This window comes from Stomoxys calcitrans, chromosome 2 (genome assembly GCF_963082655.1).
Source record: "Stomoxys calcitrans chromosome 2, idStoCalc2.1, whole genome shotgun sequence".
Taxonomy (NCBI): domain Eukaryota; kingdom Metazoa; phylum Arthropoda; class Insecta; order Diptera; family Muscidae; genus Stomoxys; species Stomoxys calcitrans.
In genome coordinates this window covers 86,348,351-86,368,946 of record NC_081553.1, presented here as the reverse complement: position 1 = coordinate 86,368,946, position 20,596 = coordinate 86,348,351, and the positions used below count along the sequence as shown (strand labels likewise).

Here is a 20,596-nt window from a genome sequence, read left to right as displayed (position 1 = left end):
TTTTTGTTTGTGTATTTAAGGCAACCGAAAATGGCATAGTGATCAGAGAGAATACTTCTAATGACGAAGGCCTGAGCGGTCGTTATTTTGTTTGTTCGGACATACATATGATCAATGCATGATCCATTACCTTTGCCAGCGTCCCTCGTTATTGTGTTCACCTCACATTGTAGTCCATTTGCGGACATCATGTCTCGATACAAAGCAGTTGATTTGTCTTTCTCTTTGGCTATATTAATATTCATATCTCCTACAACCAATAACACTTTTCCTTTATTTATTAAGTTCATGTTTAGTTCAAGTTCGTTTATGATATAGCTCCCATGGATATAGCACCCATAGAAAACGATCTACCGATTTGAAATCTTAATTCTCTGGAAGTCATTGCGACTTCATCCGATTTGGCTGAAGTTTTGCACGTAGTGTTCTGTTACGACTTCCAACACCTATGGTAAGTTTTGTCCAAATCGGTGTATAATCTTATATAGCTCCCATATAAATTGATCTTTCGATGTGTCTTCAACGGCCCCTGGAAGCTTAAATTTTTATTTGATATGGCAGAACGTAAAGTACACACTTAGTTCATTTGTGTTAATTTTTATTAGAATCCATGATTATGTGTACTCACAATTCAGCCCCGTCTAATTAAGCCCCTTTTTTACTTGTTTTGTTTTACCCGGTTGAAGTTCATAAATGTTTTATGCATTTTTTGTCTACTTAAAAGACAACATCGATACCTTAACGCATCGTTAACTGGTCTCTAAAACAATCGAGTTTAACGAGAAACTAATGTGAATGAACTCTCAACAGAATGCCCACACAAACAGACAAGTATTCTTGGGCTATTATTTGTACGAAATGCAATGCACTTTAATTATTTAAAAGGGCTAAACCACAATGATCACATCACCGAGCGCACATCTACATAGTTTTTTTTTCAATAACAAAAAGTATTGACCATGGTCTAGAGAAAAAAATCATTAAATGCCATTATCAAAAGGGGCTCGAACACTGCCACCATACATAATTGCAGCGTTCATTAAGAAACCGGAAAAAGGCTACAGTTTTGTGAACTCACCAGCTCCACACAGACCAGTTGGCCTTCGTCCTGAATGGATTGAATCTTTTTTCATGCGCTGCACTATGCGTAATGCCGTCATCGATACCTCATGAGCCTTCGCGCCGAATTGCAGTTTATTGGCAAACCGCATGATATACAGACAGGGATCTGAAATGAAAAACAAAAGCGAAACACACACCCCCAATATGAGATATTTTATGAGAAATAAGAATTGTATTAATTTATGGATGACTTAATGATCTATTCGCACAGTTTAGTACCAAAATTGGTACAATTTTGTACTTTCTGTTTGGATGGATCTTGAGGTCTGACATTTGGCATGTGGGTGCAACTAAGAAATAAATATTGTTAGGCTATGTTATCTATCCACCATTCGCACATTTTGGTACTAAAATTAGTACCATTTGGTACTTTCTTCATAGATGAAGTTCGAGATCTGAAATTTGGGTATGTACAATTAAGAAATATATGATAGGTGAGGAAATGATCTATTAACAAGTAAAAGCGTGCTAAGTTCGGCCGGGCCGAATCTTATTTACCCTCCACCATGGATCGCATTTGTCGAGTTCTTTTCCCGGCATCTCTTCTTAGGCAAAAAAGGATATAAGAAAAGATTTGCTCTTCTATTAGAACGATATCAAGATATGGTCAAGAAGTAAAATAGAGAGATCAATTTATATTGGAGCTGTATTAGGCTATAGACCGATTCAGACCATAATAAACACGTATGTTGATGGTCATGAGAGGATCCGTCGTACAAATCGGATAATAATTGCGACCACTAGAAGCTCCAGAAGTCAATATCCCAGATCGGTTTATATGGCAGCTATATCAGGTTATGAAACGATTTGAACCTTATTTGACATAGTTTTTAAAACTAAGAAAAAAAATACGTCATGCAAAATTTCAGCCAAATCGGGTAGGAATTGCGCCCTCTAGAAGCTTAAGAAGTCAAGACCCAAGATCGGTTTATATGACAGCTATATCAGATTATGAACCGATTTAAAACGTACTTAGCGCAGTTGTTGGAAGTGATACCAAAACATCACGTGCGAAATTTCAGTCAAATCGGACCAGAATTGCGCCCTCTAGAGACTCAAGAAGTCAAAACCTAAGATCGGTTTATCAAAACATGGACCGATATGGCCCATTTACAATACCAACCGACTTACACTAATAAGAAGTATTTGTGCAAAATTTCAAGCGGCTAGCTTTACTCCTTAGGAAGTTAGCGTGCTTTCGACAGACAGACGGACGGACGGACATGACTAGATCGACATAAAATGTCGGGACGATCAAGAATATATATATACTTTATGGGGTCTCAGACGAATATTTCGAGTAGTTACAAACAGAATGACGAAATTAGTATACCCCCATCCTATGGTGGAGGATATAAAAAGCCATACATTTTGGTACCAAAATTGGTACCATTTGGTACTTTCTTCGCAGATAGTGCTAGAGGTCTGAAATGTGGTATGTAGATACAAGAAGGAATTATATAACGGGTGGATGAAATAATACATTCAAAATTGGCACCAAAATAGGTACTAAAACATACAAAATGGTACTTTCTTTACAAATTGAGCTAAAGCGTTCAAAATTGTCAAGGTATGAAATTTCTTAATCTTATAAACTGAGTGCCTACCTAGACTTTTGGAAGTCCTACACTAAAAGTGGGTATCAAAAATTGGGGTAGCGAACCGACCACCAGGATGCTAGTATGGCATATATATCAAACTATGAGCAATTTTTACTATATTCGGTTTGGATGTTGGGGGGCCTATTTAATTCACTGTTCCAAATTTCAAAGAAATGAGATAAGAAATGCGCCTTTTATTAGCTTAACACCCTAGATCGGCAGAGCTGTCTGTATGTCAGCTATGTCGAAATATGGTCCGATATCGACCATCTTCCGTTCGGACAGCAGGAGGCCCAATTCAATGTTCTAAATTGCAGCGAAATCGAGTTGTAAATGAGGATTTTAAGAGCATAATACTCGGCAGATTGGCCTGTATGACAGCTATATCAACACGTGGTCCAATCTGGACCATAATTAGTTCAGACAACCAGACGCCTATTGCAACTCACTGATCCAAATTTAAGCGAAATCGCGTAGTAAATGCTCCTCTTATAGGCGCCTTTATCCAAATATGATCCGATCTGGACGTTATGAGGTTCGAATGTCGAGGGGTCTAATAAAACTCAGTGTTCTTAGTTTCAGCAAAATGGTCCGATCTGGACCTTATGAGGTTCGAATGTCGAGGGGTCTAATAAAACTCAGTGTTCTAAGTTTCAGCAAAATTGGGTAATAAATCCACCTCTTGTGGGCTTAAGACCCTGAATCGGCAGATCGGTCTATAAGGCAGCCATATAGCCGATATGGACAATATTCAGTTCGGATGTCCAAGGCCATAGTGCAACTCACTGTGCCAGATTTCAGCGAAATCGGATAATAACTACGACAGTTATGGGCTTAAGACCCCATATCGGTAGATCGGTCTATGTGGCAGCTATATCCAAATTTGGTCCGATATGGCCCATTCAAGGCATTAACCTGGGTATAGAAGAAATACGTGTAAAATTTCAACTTTGCTGAAATTTGAAACAGTGAGTTGCACAAGGGTCCTCGGCATCCGACCCGAATATGGTGTATAACGGACCATATTTACATATAGCTGCCTTATAGACCGAAATGCCGATTAAGGGTCTTAGGCATATAACATGCGCAAGTATTAACCGACTTCGCTGAAATTTGGAACAATGAGTTGAATCAAGGCCCCCAACATCTGTCCCGAATATGGTCCAGATCGGGCTATATTTAGACATTGCTGCCATAGAGACCGATCTTCAGCTTTAGGGTCTAAAGACCATAAAAGGCGCATTTATTCTCCGATTAAAATTTGAAACAGTGAGTTGCACTAGGGGCCTCGACATCCGACCCGAATATGGTGTATAGCGCACCATATTTACATATAGCTGCCATATACACCGATATTTCGATTTAGGGTCTTAGACCTATAATAGTCGCATTTATAACCCGACTTCACTGAAATTTGGAACAATGAGTTGTATTATGACTTCCAACATCTGTACCGAAAACAGACCGGGCTATATTTAGATAAAGCTGTCATAGAGACCGATCTTCAGCTTTACGGTCTAAAGACCATAAAAGGCGCATTTATTCTCCGAGTTTGCTGAAATTTGCTGCAGCATAAAACTCCCGACATCCAACCAAAATATGGTCCAGATCGGACCATATTTAGATATAGCTGTCATATAGATCAATGTAGGGATTAATCACATAAACGACGCATTTATTACCCCATTTCGATAAAATTCAGAACTGTTCCTTGTTCAGATCTTCTCGGCACCCGAACCAAATATGATTACCATCGACCTATATTTGGATATTAATATGGATATAGTAGTGTTATATTAAATTTGGATAATAAATATATCCATGGTGGTATCAAAAGTTCGTTTTTACTTATTTACAGCTCAGATCAACAGATAAAAAGTTGTGGACTTATATCCAATTTTCCGCCGTTTGGTCTACTGTGCGACGTAACTAACCATGCGACGTAAGACACTCGTTAGGTTGTTGAACCGTTATTGGGCATTCCGAGAGTTATAAGACTAGGAGGAGAGCCATCCGTCGTATCTGTGGCCGCCGAGCCGATGAACATCCCATTTTACCAAGCCATCCAAGGTTCTGGGTCTAACGGAATCTCTACACTAATACTGAAGAAACTGGATCTACCTGTAGCTGTATACTTTACAACTGTCCTCAATCTGTCTTTTAAAACCGCTACTGAAACCTGGGAAGGACCTAAGTATGGTGGAGTCGTATAGACCGATCTCCCTTCTCTCATCATGCATGCCATCACCGCTCACACTTGACGTGGCTTCAATCATCCCAGGCCATGTGGTGAGACGGTCCTCGTGGCACTGGGCCTATCGAAAGCTGTCGATACGGTGAGCCATATCAGACTATTCGAAGAGATCGCCAACACGTCCCACCACCCACATGTGTGGTCCCCAGCCTTTGGTGGAATTTAGAATTCAGGACTCTCTTGAATGTCATAGAAAACATTATAGTACAACATTTTAGTCAAAGCGGATAAGAATTGCCATCTCTAGATATGGGGGCTATCTCAAAACATGGGCCGATATTTCCCATTTACAATTTCAAACGACCTGCACTAATAGAAAGTATTTTTGCATAATTTCAAGCGCCTAGCTTTACTCTTTCGAAAATTGGAGTGCTTTGCACAGACAAACAGACAGATGGACGAACAAGTCTAAATCGACTTAAAATGTCATAGAGATCAAAAATATATTTCCTAATAAGGTCTTTGACATATACATCAAGATGTTTCAAACGGAATGACCATGTTATTCCATCGATTGGTAGAGGGTATAATAATGTCCGTGCCCAATGTGGAGAAGATCGAATGGAAATTACCATCTGTACTTAGAACACAAATTGACAGGCAGTATGTCCGTCTGCCTGCTATATCTAATCAGAAAGTTATTCTGAGCCGATTCGTATACTTATCAATGCGTCTATCTCTTTTTCTTCTGGTAGTTAGAAACATATTAACTAAGCTATAATACTCTGTACCACAGTAGTGGCATAATATATAAAAATTAAGTGCCTAATTTTCGTTTAAGGTTTCGTTTAAGGTTAAGGTTTCTTCATACTTTTAGCCATGCAATCATAAATTCTATTAAATAACATCTTTACAAGTAAATATAAAGGCATTGATTGAATTAATTTCACATATGACTTGTATTTTTGATCTATTGAACAAGCCAAAGACACTTCTACACTTCTGTACCTACGTCCTATCATTACTGCAACAGACAAGGCATTGGTAGACCGGCCATTCCTTGCACATTGCTGAAGTAGTCATTGTGAGGAAGAAATTACGAAATTGCATTAGTTAGCACCATCGCTCTATCTCGTCCTCTCTTTCTCACTCACATGCACACCTTATCACACTTACTCACTCATCTCTCTCAATTTATTTTCGACTCCATCAAAAGGCAATTTGGTCGAGAGCTTGACAAAGTCAGGCACTGACTGACACATCAGTTAGTACAGCACATTTTGTTTATTCTTCTTCTTCTTGTGCAACTGCCTCAGCCATACTTCTTCTTCGGCGTCATTCAACACATTTAAGTGAGTAAATGACTGACTGACTGAATGAATGAAGTAAAAATGTCTTTAGTCCCAAAAAAAAAATGCCAAATGGAGAAACAGAACTGAAGTTGCTGCCCTATCTCGCCTCGCTTATATGAAGTGATGTATATATGTGTGGGTGAGTGTGTGTGTGTGTGTGTGCAAGCATCTTAAACGTGAATTGCTTTGAAATCGTTTTTTTGACTGACAATTTTCGCTGTTATCATTCCACTCGCCTCTGCGCCACGGCTCACAAACTTAAGCAAACACTAGCTGCTGCAGCATAGCAATCGCAGAAGACCGACTTCGGAGATTGTTACAATCGTTGCAACAGCATCAGGAAGTACTTCTGAAATAATAAATCAATGATTTCATTGGGAAAGAAAAATACTAGTGGTGCGATAGTAGTGCTCTTCTTTGCTGATGATTTCCAACAAGTTGCACCAATAATCGTTTTTCATTTTTTGTGTTTTTTTTTTCAACTCTCGGCTAACTTTAAGAATGACTCAGGATTTAAGGTAAAGAAATATGTCTTAATACTGTCATGTCGTGATAGGGCGAAAATATATGGGATGAAAAATTGTATTTCTATTAACCACTATTACTGCGCTTAGGAGAGTAGTGGGGCTTTATTGAGCCCTATTTTACAACAAAAGCATGCTCTACACAGTACTCAATTGTCCTGGAGAGTGTAGAGCACCTTAATCGATTTAACAAAGGTTATGATGAAGATGCATGGCGTATCAGAAATCGCGATCCACCATGCCAGTCAAAGTGTTTGGAAAACGGCACACACTTGCTAAACTTATAAAGGGTGATTTTTTTGAGGTTAGGATTTTCATGCATTAGTATTTGACAGATCACGTGGGATTTCAGGCATGGTGTCAAAGAGAAAGATGCTCAGTATGCTTTGACATTTCATCATGAATAGACTTACTAACGAGCAACGCTTGCAAATCATTGAATTTTATTACCAAAATCAGTGTTCGCTTCGAAATGTGTTCATTCACCGTAACGTTGCGTCCAACAGCATCTTTGAAAAAATACGGTCCAATGATTCCACCAGCGTACAAACCACACCAAACAGTGCATTTTTCGGGATGCATGGGCAGTTCTTGAACGGCTTCTGGTTGCTCTTCACTCCAAATGCGGCAAATTTGCTTATTTACGTAGCCATTCAACCAGAAATGAGCCTCATCGCTGAACAAAATTTGTCAAAATTTGAACACATTTCGAACCGAACACTGATTTTGGTAATAAAATTCAATGATTTGCAAGCGTTGCTCGTTAGTAAGTCTATTCATGATGAAATGTCAAAGCATACTGAGCATCTTTCTCTTTGACACCATGTCTGAAATCCCACGTGATCTGTCAAATACTAATGCATGAAAATCCTAACCTCAAAAAAATCACCCTTTATAAGTGCTTTTCTATGCTATTCTTTGAATAGAAAGCATTATTGAATTTAAATTATCTGGAGGTAGCAAATGTTAAAAAATAAAAAATAAAAGAATTTTTTTAAAGTAAAAGTCTCGCGATTTCTTCTGCATAATATTCCACATCCAGCTATCCTGTAAGCATAAATTGGGCGAGTTAGCGTCCACATAATATACTATTCGTGACCTTACGGTCTTGTTTGTTAAAGCCCCAAATTGGGCGAGTTAGCGTCCATATAATATACTATTCGTGACCTTACGGTCTTGTTTGTTAAAGCCTTGATGATCAACTTACTGTCTGAAAAGATATTCACACATGATGTCCTTGCGTCGCCACCTCATACATTTTGCGATCGCCAGGAACACTATGTTATGGTCAGGCAGCCGGAAAAAAATCTCCGTTTCTGAGCCCTCAATCTGGAAGTCCGAAGCCGTTCTTTCCTCTTCGATTCGATTCATCTGTGTAGCATAAACTACCAAATGGCACTAGCAGAGTTCCTCCAACCCAACACTTTGCCGCTGGCAGCACTGTCTTAAACTAGAACTCTAGTGTCAACTCAGGCCTCCGATTGCAAACCTTCCATCTGTTCCATCCAGTTTGGCTTTTGCCGCTCTTATCTTCAATCTATACTCCCATCGCACAGTGGGATGAAATCGAAAAAAACGTAAAGAATTAAAAGTCAGCTAAGTTCGCATTTGCCAAGTTCTATGCTCGGTATATCTCTATATATGAAAACAAAGGATAATGGATAAGACTTGCTTTGCTATTGGAGCTTTATCAGGTAACGGACCGATTCGGACCATACTTAGTTTGGATGTTGCAGACCATAGCAAAAGTCATTGTGCCAAATGGAATAAGAATTGTGACCTATAGGGGTTCAAGAGATAACATCTGGAGATCGGTTTATATTGGGGCTATATCAGGTTATTGACGGATTCAGACCATATTTTGCATGTATATTTTAGGTCATAGTAATGAAAAAGGAAGTATAATCGGGAGATTAGTTTATGTGGGAGCTATATTAGGTTATAAACTGATTTAGACTATACTTGACATAGTTAGAGATGGGCGATGGGTAAATACCCAAAAGGTATTGGGTAAATACCCTGATATTTACCCATTTATACCCAAAAGTTGGGTATTTATAATTTTGCAGATATTTTGGATATAAAAACATTTTCTAAACAATTTTTGATGGTTTCATATTCTTTGTACATAAACCTGATCTTCTGATCTCAAAAAATCGGATTTTAATTATGTTTAGCCGATATATAGACCGATCTCCAGACTTAAAGTCTGAAGGCAATAAATTGGTAATTTTTTATCCGATTTCGATGATATTTGGCACAGTGAGTTCTGGTAGACCCATTCCCATTTGTGTGAAGTGCTGTTCAGATCGGACTATATTTATATATAGCTGCCCTATAAAGCGACCTCTCGATTTTCAGATATAGGGTATTGAGGCCATAAAAGATCCATATATTATTCGAATGCGATGAAATTTGGCACAGTGTGTTCTGGTAGACCCCTACCCATTCCTGTCAAATGTGGTCCAGATCCGATCATATTTGGATAAAGCTGCCATATAGACCGATTTCCGGATATAGAGTATTGAGCCCATAATAGAAGCATTTTTCATCCTATTTGGATAAAATTTAAAATAGTGCGTTTTGGTACCCCTCTAAACCTATGTTGAATATGGTCCAGATCGGACCATATTTGGATATAGCTGCCATATAGACCGATCTTACGGTATAGAGTATTGAGCCCATAAAAGAAGCATTTTTTATCCCATTTGAATGAAATTTAAAACAGTGCGTTTTGGTACCCCTCTAAACCTTTTTGTTGAATATGGTCCAGATCGGACCATATTTGGATGTAGCTGCCGTATAGACCGACTCACGATATAGAGTATTGAGCCCATAATAGAAGCATTTTTTATCCTATTTGGATGAAATTCAAAACAGTGCGTTTTGGTACCCCTCTAAACCTTTTTGTTGAATATCGTCCAGATCGGGCCATATTTGGGCCATATAGACCGATTTCACGACATAGAGTATTGAGCCCATAATAGAAGCATTTTTTATCCTATTTGGATGCACTGTTTTGAATTTCAATACTCTATGTCGTGAAATCGGTCTATATATATATATATATATATATATATATATATATATATATATATATATATATATATATATATATATATATATATATATATATATATATATATATATATATATATATATATATATATATATATATAAATATATATATATATAATATATAATATATAATATATATGAGATCAGAAGATTAGGTTTTATACAAAGAATACGAAATCATCTAACATTTTTTGCAAAATATTTCTATACCCACAATAAATGAATAAATACGCGGGTATTTACCCAACTTACCTGGTAAATACCTTTTGGGTATTTACCCATCGCCCAACTCTAGCTGTTACAGAATATAGACCGATATGGCCCAGGGCTGCGGTCGGAGTTTAAGTCTGAGTATTACGCCACAATCGGGCAAGCGTGATCAACTCCGAACCGAACTCCGAATCCGGCTTTAAAACTTCGCCTCCATTCGATTCCGTAACCCTGCTTTCGACAGACAGACAGACAGACAGACGGACGGACAAGGTTCAATCGACCCAGAATCAAAAATATATATACTTTGTTGGGTCTCAGATCAATTTTTCGATGTGTTACAAACGCAATGACGAAATTATTATACCCCCATCCAATGGCGGAGGGTATACAATACAAAAAAATCCCCAAAATACCCATTTTGAAAATCGGACCCCAAATGATGATTTGGCAACCCGAACAAATGTTGAAAATACCAAGGTGATCAACTAAAGGGCCTGCAAGGAGGCGAGCGGACCATCTAGGGTCTTGAAGTTTTACAGTATATCTCAGCCCTAACACTTCTGATGAGTTTATTCATGACCGAGATGTGGTGTTTTTTGGAAATCGCGTAAAGGGGTGCAGACTCCCTTCCCCAGATATGAACACTATTAATAGCCTATGGTTCCAAGATTCAAGCGATTACCTTAACTTTTACAGAAGTTTGGAAATACAGAAAGGCGGATGGACAGAACTAAATCGATTTATATGGTCTCAGACCAACATAAGGAGGCGTTACCCAAATCCTTGATATTATAGCAAGATTGTAGAGTATGGTGCATACAATTCGTCAATTCGAACTTATGGCGATTTCATCTGTTACAGCCAATATGTTATTTCCCAAAACAAATTTGGCTAGCCCAGATGTTTTATATTTTTTTTGTTTCTTCTCTTTCATGATGTGTAATGATATTTACTTGGTTAGACTTAGCTTTGAAATAATATTTAATTGTTGTTCTATTGTGTCTTTGAATCTTGACCTATGTCAATAATTGTCGACGTCATACCATGGCCGCTTGTCTTAAAGCATGTCATCCAACGAAACATATTCTGTGTTAGCAATGAGTGTCTGGTGTTCTTGTTTCGTGTCTCTCTTGCTCTCAGTTGATTGTTGCCTCCCCGTCAATGGTATTCTACAGCCTCTTGGCAATCACATGGTTTCAGAAGTTTAAAAGAAAAACAAAACTCGAAATTTTAGTTCAAGATCTTGTCTTGAAAAGCGGCGCACGCGCAAACATACACACACACTGTGCGTCAGTCTATGTTAGATCATTTCTAATGCGTCTATGTCTTTTCATTATCAGCTTTTGAAGCACAGTTTGGCGGCGGTGGTGTAGAGCAGAACAAAAACACCATAATACCATGAATAAAAACCATAGACAATTTGTAAAGTGGCCTTGAAAACAATATTTTGGTGATTTTAACAAAATGATTCTGAGTGATGAACAATTTTTTTTTTAATTTTATTTGTCTTGGGTTTTTAAGCTGAAATTGATAGCCAATGGCGTTATTGTGGGGAATTCTGGCATTAGAATATTTTTTTGCTTTGGATATAAATGGTGTATAGAAAACGTTTCCAATTTAAATTTCTGATTGTATCCCCATTGAACGTGGCAAAACACTTTGCGAGATTTTTATTTCGCTATCGAAATCCCCAAAACGTCTCTGGGGAACAAAAAATGCGATTCGTGTCTACATAGCAATTTTTGACAGATTCACATTTTGACAAAAAGTTCTTTCCAACAAAAATGTTGACAAAATTTTCCATAGAAATTTAATTTTCACAAAATTTTATATAGAAATAAAATTTTCACAAAATTTTATATAGAAATAAAATTTTCACAAAATTTTATATAGAAATAAAATTTTAAAAAAATTTACAAAAATTTTTTTTTTGTTTCATTTTCGAGACCATCTCAATGATCGGAGACTTTCTTTGCAAATGGAAAAGAAAAGCCAGAGATCGCAACACACACCAATCACTATGAGACGAGTTTCGTCTTTGGTTAGAAGACTTTTCAACTATACTAGGTGTGATGGCTTCAAGGGCCGTATGTTGATGTGTTGCATTTGTATAAAACACCACTATGATACAAATACCCCATTAACCACGCTCGACAACCCTGTCTACTAGCTGTACTTTTCCCAGTGCATGTGCTTGCTTAATGAAAGTTTTTTTGTCTGCAACAATTACACTACTTCCATGGTAGCACATGATTTAAAAAAAAAATTTTTTGACAAAATTGTCTATAGAAACAAAATTTTAAAAAAATTGTTTATAGAAATAACATTTGGAAAAAAAAAATAATATAAAGAGTGATTTTTTAAGAGCTATAGGAAAGTTAAAAAAAACACATAAAATTGAATATGAAATCTTTGAAGGGGGATGCGGATCTCCCTCCTTACCTTTATTTTCAGAAAAGCCAGATCTCGGAGACGGGTGGTGCGATTTAAGCGAAATTGTGCTTTCTTATAGTAACCTACAAACAAAAATTTGGATGCGGCACCTAGGGGGACCGCCCTACTCCCAAAACCTATTAAATAGACTAATCACGACAAAATGGGACTTAAATGAAAGGTATTTAAGATTAAAAAACGTATATGATATCCAAGTGTTAGGGGACCACCCCAACCCCAAAACACCCCTAAACCAGAAATTTTTATCATTTGAAAAACTTTTTGACAAAATTGTCTATAGAAATAAAATTTTAAAAAAATTGTATATAGAAATAACATTTGGAAAAAAAAAATAATATAAAGAGTGATTTTTAAGAGCTATAGGAAAGTTAAAAAAGCACATAAAATTGAGCACGAAATCTTTGAAGGGGGATGCGGATCTCCCTCCATACCTTTATCAGAAAAGCCAGATCTCGGAGACGGGTGGTGCGATTTAAGCGAAATTGTGCTTTCTTGTAGTAACCTACAAACAAAAATTTGGATGCGGCACCTAGGGGGACCGCCCCACTCCCAAAACTTATTAAATAGACCAGTCACGACAATATGGGACTTAAATGAATGGTATTAGGAAAGATTAAAAAACGTATATGATATCCAAGTGTTTAGGGAACCACCCCAACCCCAAAACACCCCTAAACCAGAAATTTTTATCACCATGGCAATATTGGACTCAAATGAAAGATATTTTAGAGCAGAATACGAATCTGATATCCAAATGTGGGACCCAGTGTTTGGGGGCCGCCCCTCCCCAAAAACACCCCCCAAAGAGGACACCCCCAATATGGGGCTCAAATGAAAGGTCTTTGGGAGTAGGATAGGTTAGATTAGGCTGAAAAGAGGGTGCAGATATTAATCCGCCCCATGACACTGTAGACATACACCTAAGCCAGTAAGCGACTTGTTGTGCGCTCTAAACACTAAAAAGTAACCTCGAAAAAGAAGAAAATCTAAGTTCGGAATTACGTGCTACTTACAAAATCCTTAATTGTTTTCCATGCCACGCCCCTAAGTTGTGTGGTGTTGTGTTCCCACCTAAGTCGCGGTATCTGTTAGACGCGAAAGCCGAGCAGTGGCATAGAAAACGCTCAAACGTCTCATCTTTCCCGCATGACCTACACATGCTATCATTTGCCGCACCTATTTTGCATAAGTGAGCTCGTAGTCCCATGTGTCCCATTATGATACCGAGAGCTATACTGACCTCCTTCATACTTTCTTTCAGTAATACCCTCGTCTTCTCACGTTCTGGATCCCCGCCGTCCTACCGACCGTTTCTTTGGGAGTAAAGCACGAATCTGATATCAATATTCGTGAAAAAGTGTCTATGGGACCACTCCACTTCCAGTACATCACCCACCCATTAAGAACGTATTTGCTGACCATTGCAATATGGGGCTCAAATAAGAAGTATTTTAGAGTAGAACACGAATCTGATATATATTTTCAGGGCCAAGATACAGAGTGGCCACCCCATACCACGCCCCAAACCGGACATGTTTGCCGACTATGGAAATATGGGGCTCAAATAAAAGGTATTTAAGAGCGGACCACGAATCTGATATCAACATACGGGACCAACTGTCTAGGGGACGTCCCGCCCCCATAACAATTCTCAAATAGGACGTATTTGTTGACCATAATAATTTGGGTCTTGAAGGGGATGGAGCTCGATATTGAGAGTTTATAGGGCTCATTTTCCATTCTTCCTCATTAAAATAAGGGTTTAAAATTAAAGGTATTTGAGATTAGAAAACGAATTTGTTATCCAATTTTGAGGCCAATGGTATTACGGGGTTCAAATAAATGATATTTAAGAGTAGAGCACGATGCTGATATATTTTCAGGGCTAAGTATTTGGGGGACCACCCCTCTTCCCAATACGCCCCTAAATCGGACATATTTACTGACCATGTCAATGTGGGGCTCAAATGAAAGGTATTGGAGAGCGGAACACGTAATTGATACCCACATTCGGGACCAAATTTCTGGTGTCTCGCCATACCCCAAAACACCCCACAAACAGCACTAATTTACTGACCATCGCAATGTGGGGCTCAAATAAAGGTGTTTTAGAGTAGAATACAAATCTGATATCCAAATGGCGCACCGCCCTTTCCCTTAACAGCCCCCAAAGAGTAAAAATTTACCAATATGTATGCCAATATGCCAATATGTGGCTCAAATTAAAAGTATTTGGCATTAATATTGTTATACTGCGCGATTTCTGATTCGTCTTCAATATTCATTAGTGGGATTCGTCAAATGGATCATGGTCCTTTACATACCAACCCAATTAAGTAGGAATAAAATTTTGACAAAATGTTCTATAGAAACAAAATTTAGACAAAATTTTCTATAGAAATAAAATTTTGACTAAATTTCCTATAGAAATAAAATTTTGAAAATTTTTCTTTTGAAATGAAATTCAAATAAATTTCTGAAACTAATTCTTTGATATTTAATATTAATATTGTTGTACGTGCTTATTTAAATACAGGAAGACTTTTAAATATACCTGTGTAATTTATTTAATTTTGTGTATTTAATATAATGTTTTGAAAATTGCATATAATCAACTATTAAAATCCTCCCCAATGTCTTTGAGGTGCTCCCTAGAAATTAAGAAACAACAAGTAAAAGCGTGGAAAGTTCGGTCGGGCCGAATCTTATATACCCTCCACCATGGATAGCCTTCGACAAATTCTTTGAATGACTTTTTCAAAATAGAAAAATACCACCTGCAAAATGTCAGGCAAATCAGTAATAATTGCGCCCTCCAGAGGCTCAAAAAGTCAAACTGGGAGATCGATTTATATGGCAGCTATATCAGGTTATATACTGATTTAGACCATACTTTGAACAGTTTTTGGATAAGAATTGCGCCCTCCAGAAGCCCAAGAAGTCTAATCGGGAGATCGGTTTATACGACGCCTATATTAATATATGGACTGATTCGGACCATACTTGACCTAGTTGTTGGAAGTTAAAATAAAACACTTCATGCAAAATTTCGGCCAAATCGGATAAGAATTGCGCACTCTAGAAGCTCAATAAGTCAATACCCAAAATCGGCTTGTATGGCAGCTATATCAAGTTATAGACCGATTTGAACCATTCTTAGCATAATTGTTGGAAGTCATAACAAAATACGCAAAACAAAATTCCAGCCAAATCGGAAAGGAATTGCGCCCTCTGGAGGCTCAAGAAGTCTAATCGGGAGATCGGTTTATATGGCGTCTATATCAGGTTATGAATTGATTTAGACCACACTTGGCACAGTTGTTGGGAGTCATACCAGAACACTTCAAGCAAAATTTCAGCCAAATCGGATAAGTGTTGCGCCCTCTAGAAGCTCTGGAAGTCAAGACCCAAGGTCGGTTTATACGGCAGCTATATTAGGTTATCAACCGATTTAGAACATACTTCGCAAAGTTGTTGGAAATGGTCCCAAAACACCACGTGCAAAATTTCAGCCAAATTGCATTACAATTGCGCCCTCTAGAAGCTCTCGAAGTCAAGATCCAAAGTCGGTTTATATGGCAGCTAAATCAAAACATGGACCAATATGGCCCATTTACAATCCCAACCGACCAACACCAATAGGAAGTATTTGTGCAAAATTTGAAGCGCCTTTCGACGGACGGACATGACTAGATGGATCCTTTATATGGTCTTACGGAATGTATATATACGGAATATATATACTTTATGTGGTCTTACGGAATTACGAAAGGAATGACGAAATTAGTATACCCCCATCCTATGCTGGAGGGTATAAAAAACAAGTAAAAGCGTGCCAAGTTCGGCCGGGCCGAATTTTATATACCCTCCATCATGGATCGCATTTGTCGAGTTCTTTCGCGGTATCTCTTTTTAGACAAACAAATGATAAAAGAAAAGAATTGCTATGCTAATTAAATTGAAAATTTTAGTCAAATCGAATAAGAATTGGGCTTTTTAGGGGCTCAAGAAGTGAAATAGGAAGATCGGTTTATAAGGGAGCTGTATCAGGCTAAAGATATTTGGTCCGTATGTTAGAGGTCATGGGAGAAGCCGTTGTACAGAATTCCAGCCAAATGGTATAACAAATACGCCCTCTTGAGGCTCAAGAAGTCAAGATCCCAGATCGGTTTATATGGCAGCTATATTAGGTTATGGACCAATTTGAACCATATTAGGCACAGTTGTTGGAAGTCATAACGAAACACGTCATTCAAAATTTCAGCCAAATCGGATAGGAATTGCGACCTCTAGAATCTCAAGAAATCAAGATCCCAGATCGATTTATATGGCAGCTATATCAGGTTATGTACTGATTTGAACCATAATTGGTTAATTCAAATCGGATAGGAATTGCGCCCTCTAGAGTCTCAAGAAGTCAAGACACCAGATCGGTTTATATGACAGCTATATCAAAACATGAACCGATATGGCCCATTTACAACCCCAACTGACCTACACTAATAAGAAGTATTTTTGCACAATTTCAAGCGGATAGCTTATCTCTTTCGAAAGTTAGCGTGCTTTCGACAATCAGACGGACGGACATGGCTAGATCGACTTAAAATATCATGACGATCAAAAATATATAAACTTTATGAGGTCTTTGACGAATATTTCGAGGAGTTACAAAGAGAATGACGAAATTATTATACCCCATCCTATGGTGGAGGGTATAAAAATAAATAATACATATGCAAATACATTGTATTTTTGCGTTTCAATTCAGTAAACTTAAAAATTGTATAGAATTTGAAATGAGAAATGGTAGCTCATAAGGAACATAGAATTGGACTGTTATTTTTTTTAATATATGCTCTTATAACTAAAAATGCTTATTTAGTTTCGTTAAACTCATTGCCATTGAGGGTCAAATGTGTCTCTTATTTGTATACATATATAAATAAACCAAAACAACTTGTTCGGTAAACAAATATAATTTTTTTTAATTATAGTTTGGGGCTATATAGGTCTATGTTATGGTAAAACCACAGCCCAATGTGTAATGTTTGATTACAGTTCACTATGGGTTTGTTAAAAAATTACATTTTGTGGCCCCAAGCAGTAAAAAGTTTCACCCGGGCAAGGTTTTTGTCTTGAAAGGTTTTATCTTCACCAGGGCAAGTTTTTTATCTTCAATTCAGGAAGAAATAACCTCAATAGAATATATATAACCATAGAGGTTTTAGTAGAGCTGGCAAAATATCGATGGCACTATGGATATTTAATTTTTTTTGACTGAATATCGATTGATATTTTTCCGATGGATACTATCACAAAAGTTAAATTGTTTGCAAAACTAAACAAAAATAAGCAATCCGACACTGAATGTATCAAATAAGATACATTACGCCTATAGAGGGCGCAATATTCTTTCGGTTAGGCTAACATTTTGTACAATGATTTCTCTCATGACCTCCAAATTATTAATCTTGTTTTCAAATCGATCTCCTGATTTTTACTTTTCATTGTCGTTGGAAATAGAGGTGATGGAAAATCAAAGATAGTATCGATACTATCGATATTTATTATTAAAACTATCGAAAATATCGAATGTTGCGATTATTGATAATTTGCCAGCTCTAGCCTTTAGTAAGTCGTAGTGCTTAGACAACAGGCACACCTCAGAGACAGTTCAACGGCATTCCCGTAGTAGTTTGATGCATGAAACATCATCTTAGTATCTTTACGATAAAGAAAAAAGGGTGATTTTTTAGCTATTATCTTTTTGGCAACACTGGTTTAAACAGCTGACGTACGTTTCGAGTTTTGTTTCACTGTCAAACAACCTTGGCTTATAATTTAACCATGACTCGTCTTTCAAACGAACACCTCCTGCAAATTATTGAATTTTTTTTTCAAATGCGTGCTCTGTTAAGAAAGTCCATTGAGCGCTTCTTCCATCTTACGACGAAGCTCATATTTTGCTCAATGGGTAGGTAAATAATCAGAATTGTCGATTTTGGAGTGAAGATCAGCCAGAAGCATTGCGAGAGCTACCAATGCATTCAGAAAAAGTTAAATTTTGGTGCGGTTTATGGGCTGGTGGCATCATTGGACCGTACTTCTTCGAAGATTAAATGCGTGCTCTGTTAAGAAAGTCCATCGTGCGCTTCTTCCATTTTACGACGAAGCTCATTTTTTGCTCAATGGGTACGTAAATAATCAGAATTGTCGATTTTGGAGTGAAGATCAGCCAGAAGCATTGCGAGAGTTACCAATGCATTTAGAAAAAGACACATTTTGGTGCGGTTTATGGGCTGGCGGCATCATTGGACTGTACTTCTTCGAAGATGATGCGTAACTGTGAATGGTGAGCTCTACCGTGAGATGATATCAAACTTTTTTTTGCCAACAATACAAGACCTTGACTTGCATGACATGTGGTTTCAACAAGACGGTGCCACATGCCATACAGCACGCGTAACAATGGACTTATTGAGAGGCGAGTTCGGTGAACATTTTATTTCACGTTCGGGACCGATCAATTGGCCGCCTAGATCGTGAGTTTAACGCCTTTAGACTATTTTTGTGGGGCTATGTTAAAACTCATGTCTATACAAACAAGCTCGCTTCAATTGACGCATTGGAAGACAACATTGAAGCATTTATTCGTCGAAATGTCGGAAAGAATATGCCAAAATTGAACTAAGCGGATGGACCATTTGAGGCGCAGTCACAGTCAACATTTGCATGTAATAATCTTCAAAAATTACATTAAATGGACCGTGCTGTTGATTCAAATAAAGATTTCATGAATTTTTCTGAATTTTATATGTTTTTTATTGAAAAACATTCCTAAAGCTCTTAAAAAATCACCCTTTAATTTAGGTTCGTCGAAAAATTCTAAGGGGATTTAACGATGTCCGTGTGTCTGTCCGCCCGTGTGTTAGCCAGTTGTAATCACGCTACAGATTTTAAGAATTGAGATATTTAGTTGAAATTTTGCACAGACTCGTATTTTTTGTATACGCAGGTTAAGTTATTGAATGGGCCAATTCGGACGTTATATGGATATAAAAAAAACTGCCATATAGACAGATCTGGCGATTTAGGGTCTTGAGCCCGTAAAAGCCATAATTTTTGTCCGATTGTGCTGAAATTTGAAACTGGAAGTTGTACTAGGGGCCCCGATATTCTAACCGAATATAGCCCGTATTTACATATATTGCCATATAGACCGATATGCCGGTTTAGGGTCTTAAGCCCGTAACAAGCGCATTTATTATCCGATTTCAATGAAATTAGAAACGGTGAGTTGTTTTAGGCTTCCCGATATCCAACTCAAATATGGTTAAGATCGAACTATATTTAGATATAGCTGTCATATAGACCGATCTGCTGATTTTGGGTCTGAAGCCCATAAAAGCTTTATTTATTACCCCATTTCGATGAAATTCGAAACAGTGAGTTATTATAGACCTCCTAACATCTGACCCAAATATGGTTCAGATCGGACTATATTTTGATATAGCTGTCATATAGACCGATCTGCCGATAAAGGGTCTAAAGCCCATAAAAGCTTTATTTATTACCCGATTTCGCTGAAATTTGAAACAGTTGGATATTTTAATCCTCCCGACATCTGATTCAAATATGGTCCAGATCGGACTATATTTAGATATAGATGTCATGTAGACCAATCTGCTGATAAGGGATCTGAACCCCATAAAAGCTCTGTTAATTACCCGATTTTGTTGAAATATGAAATATCCGACCCTAATATGAGTCAGATCAGACTATATAGATATAGCTGTCATATAGACCGATCTACCAATTTAGGGCCTTAATCCCATAAAAAGCTGATTTATTGTCTGAAAATTTAACTTGTATATGCGTTCTCGGCACCTGAATAAAATATGATCGAGATCAGCCCCTTTTAAGATATAACTACGGATATAGTAGTGGAGTTACAAAGAAATAGGTTAATTATTATATCCTTGTTTAATTTGGTCCATATCGGTCCAGATTTGGTTATAGGTGCCATATAGAACCATCTCTCGATTTAAAATCTCGACC

General features: G+C 37.5%; 1 protein-coding gene across 1 annotated transcript in view; it reads right to left on the bottom strand.

Annotated features, from left to right (window-relative positions):
• LOC106082189 (transcription factor IIIB 90 kDa subunit) overlaps positions 1 to 20,596 on the bottom strand; it is a 135,111-nt gene that overhangs the window by 16,532 nt on the left and 97,983 nt on the right. Inside the window, exon 4 of the mRNA XM_013244564.2 lies at positions 1,079 to 1,228. Coding sequence (XP_013100018.2) covers positions 1,079 to 1,228 — 150 coding nt within the window. The remainder of the gene's footprint in view (positions 1 to 1,078; positions 1,229 to 20,596) is intronic.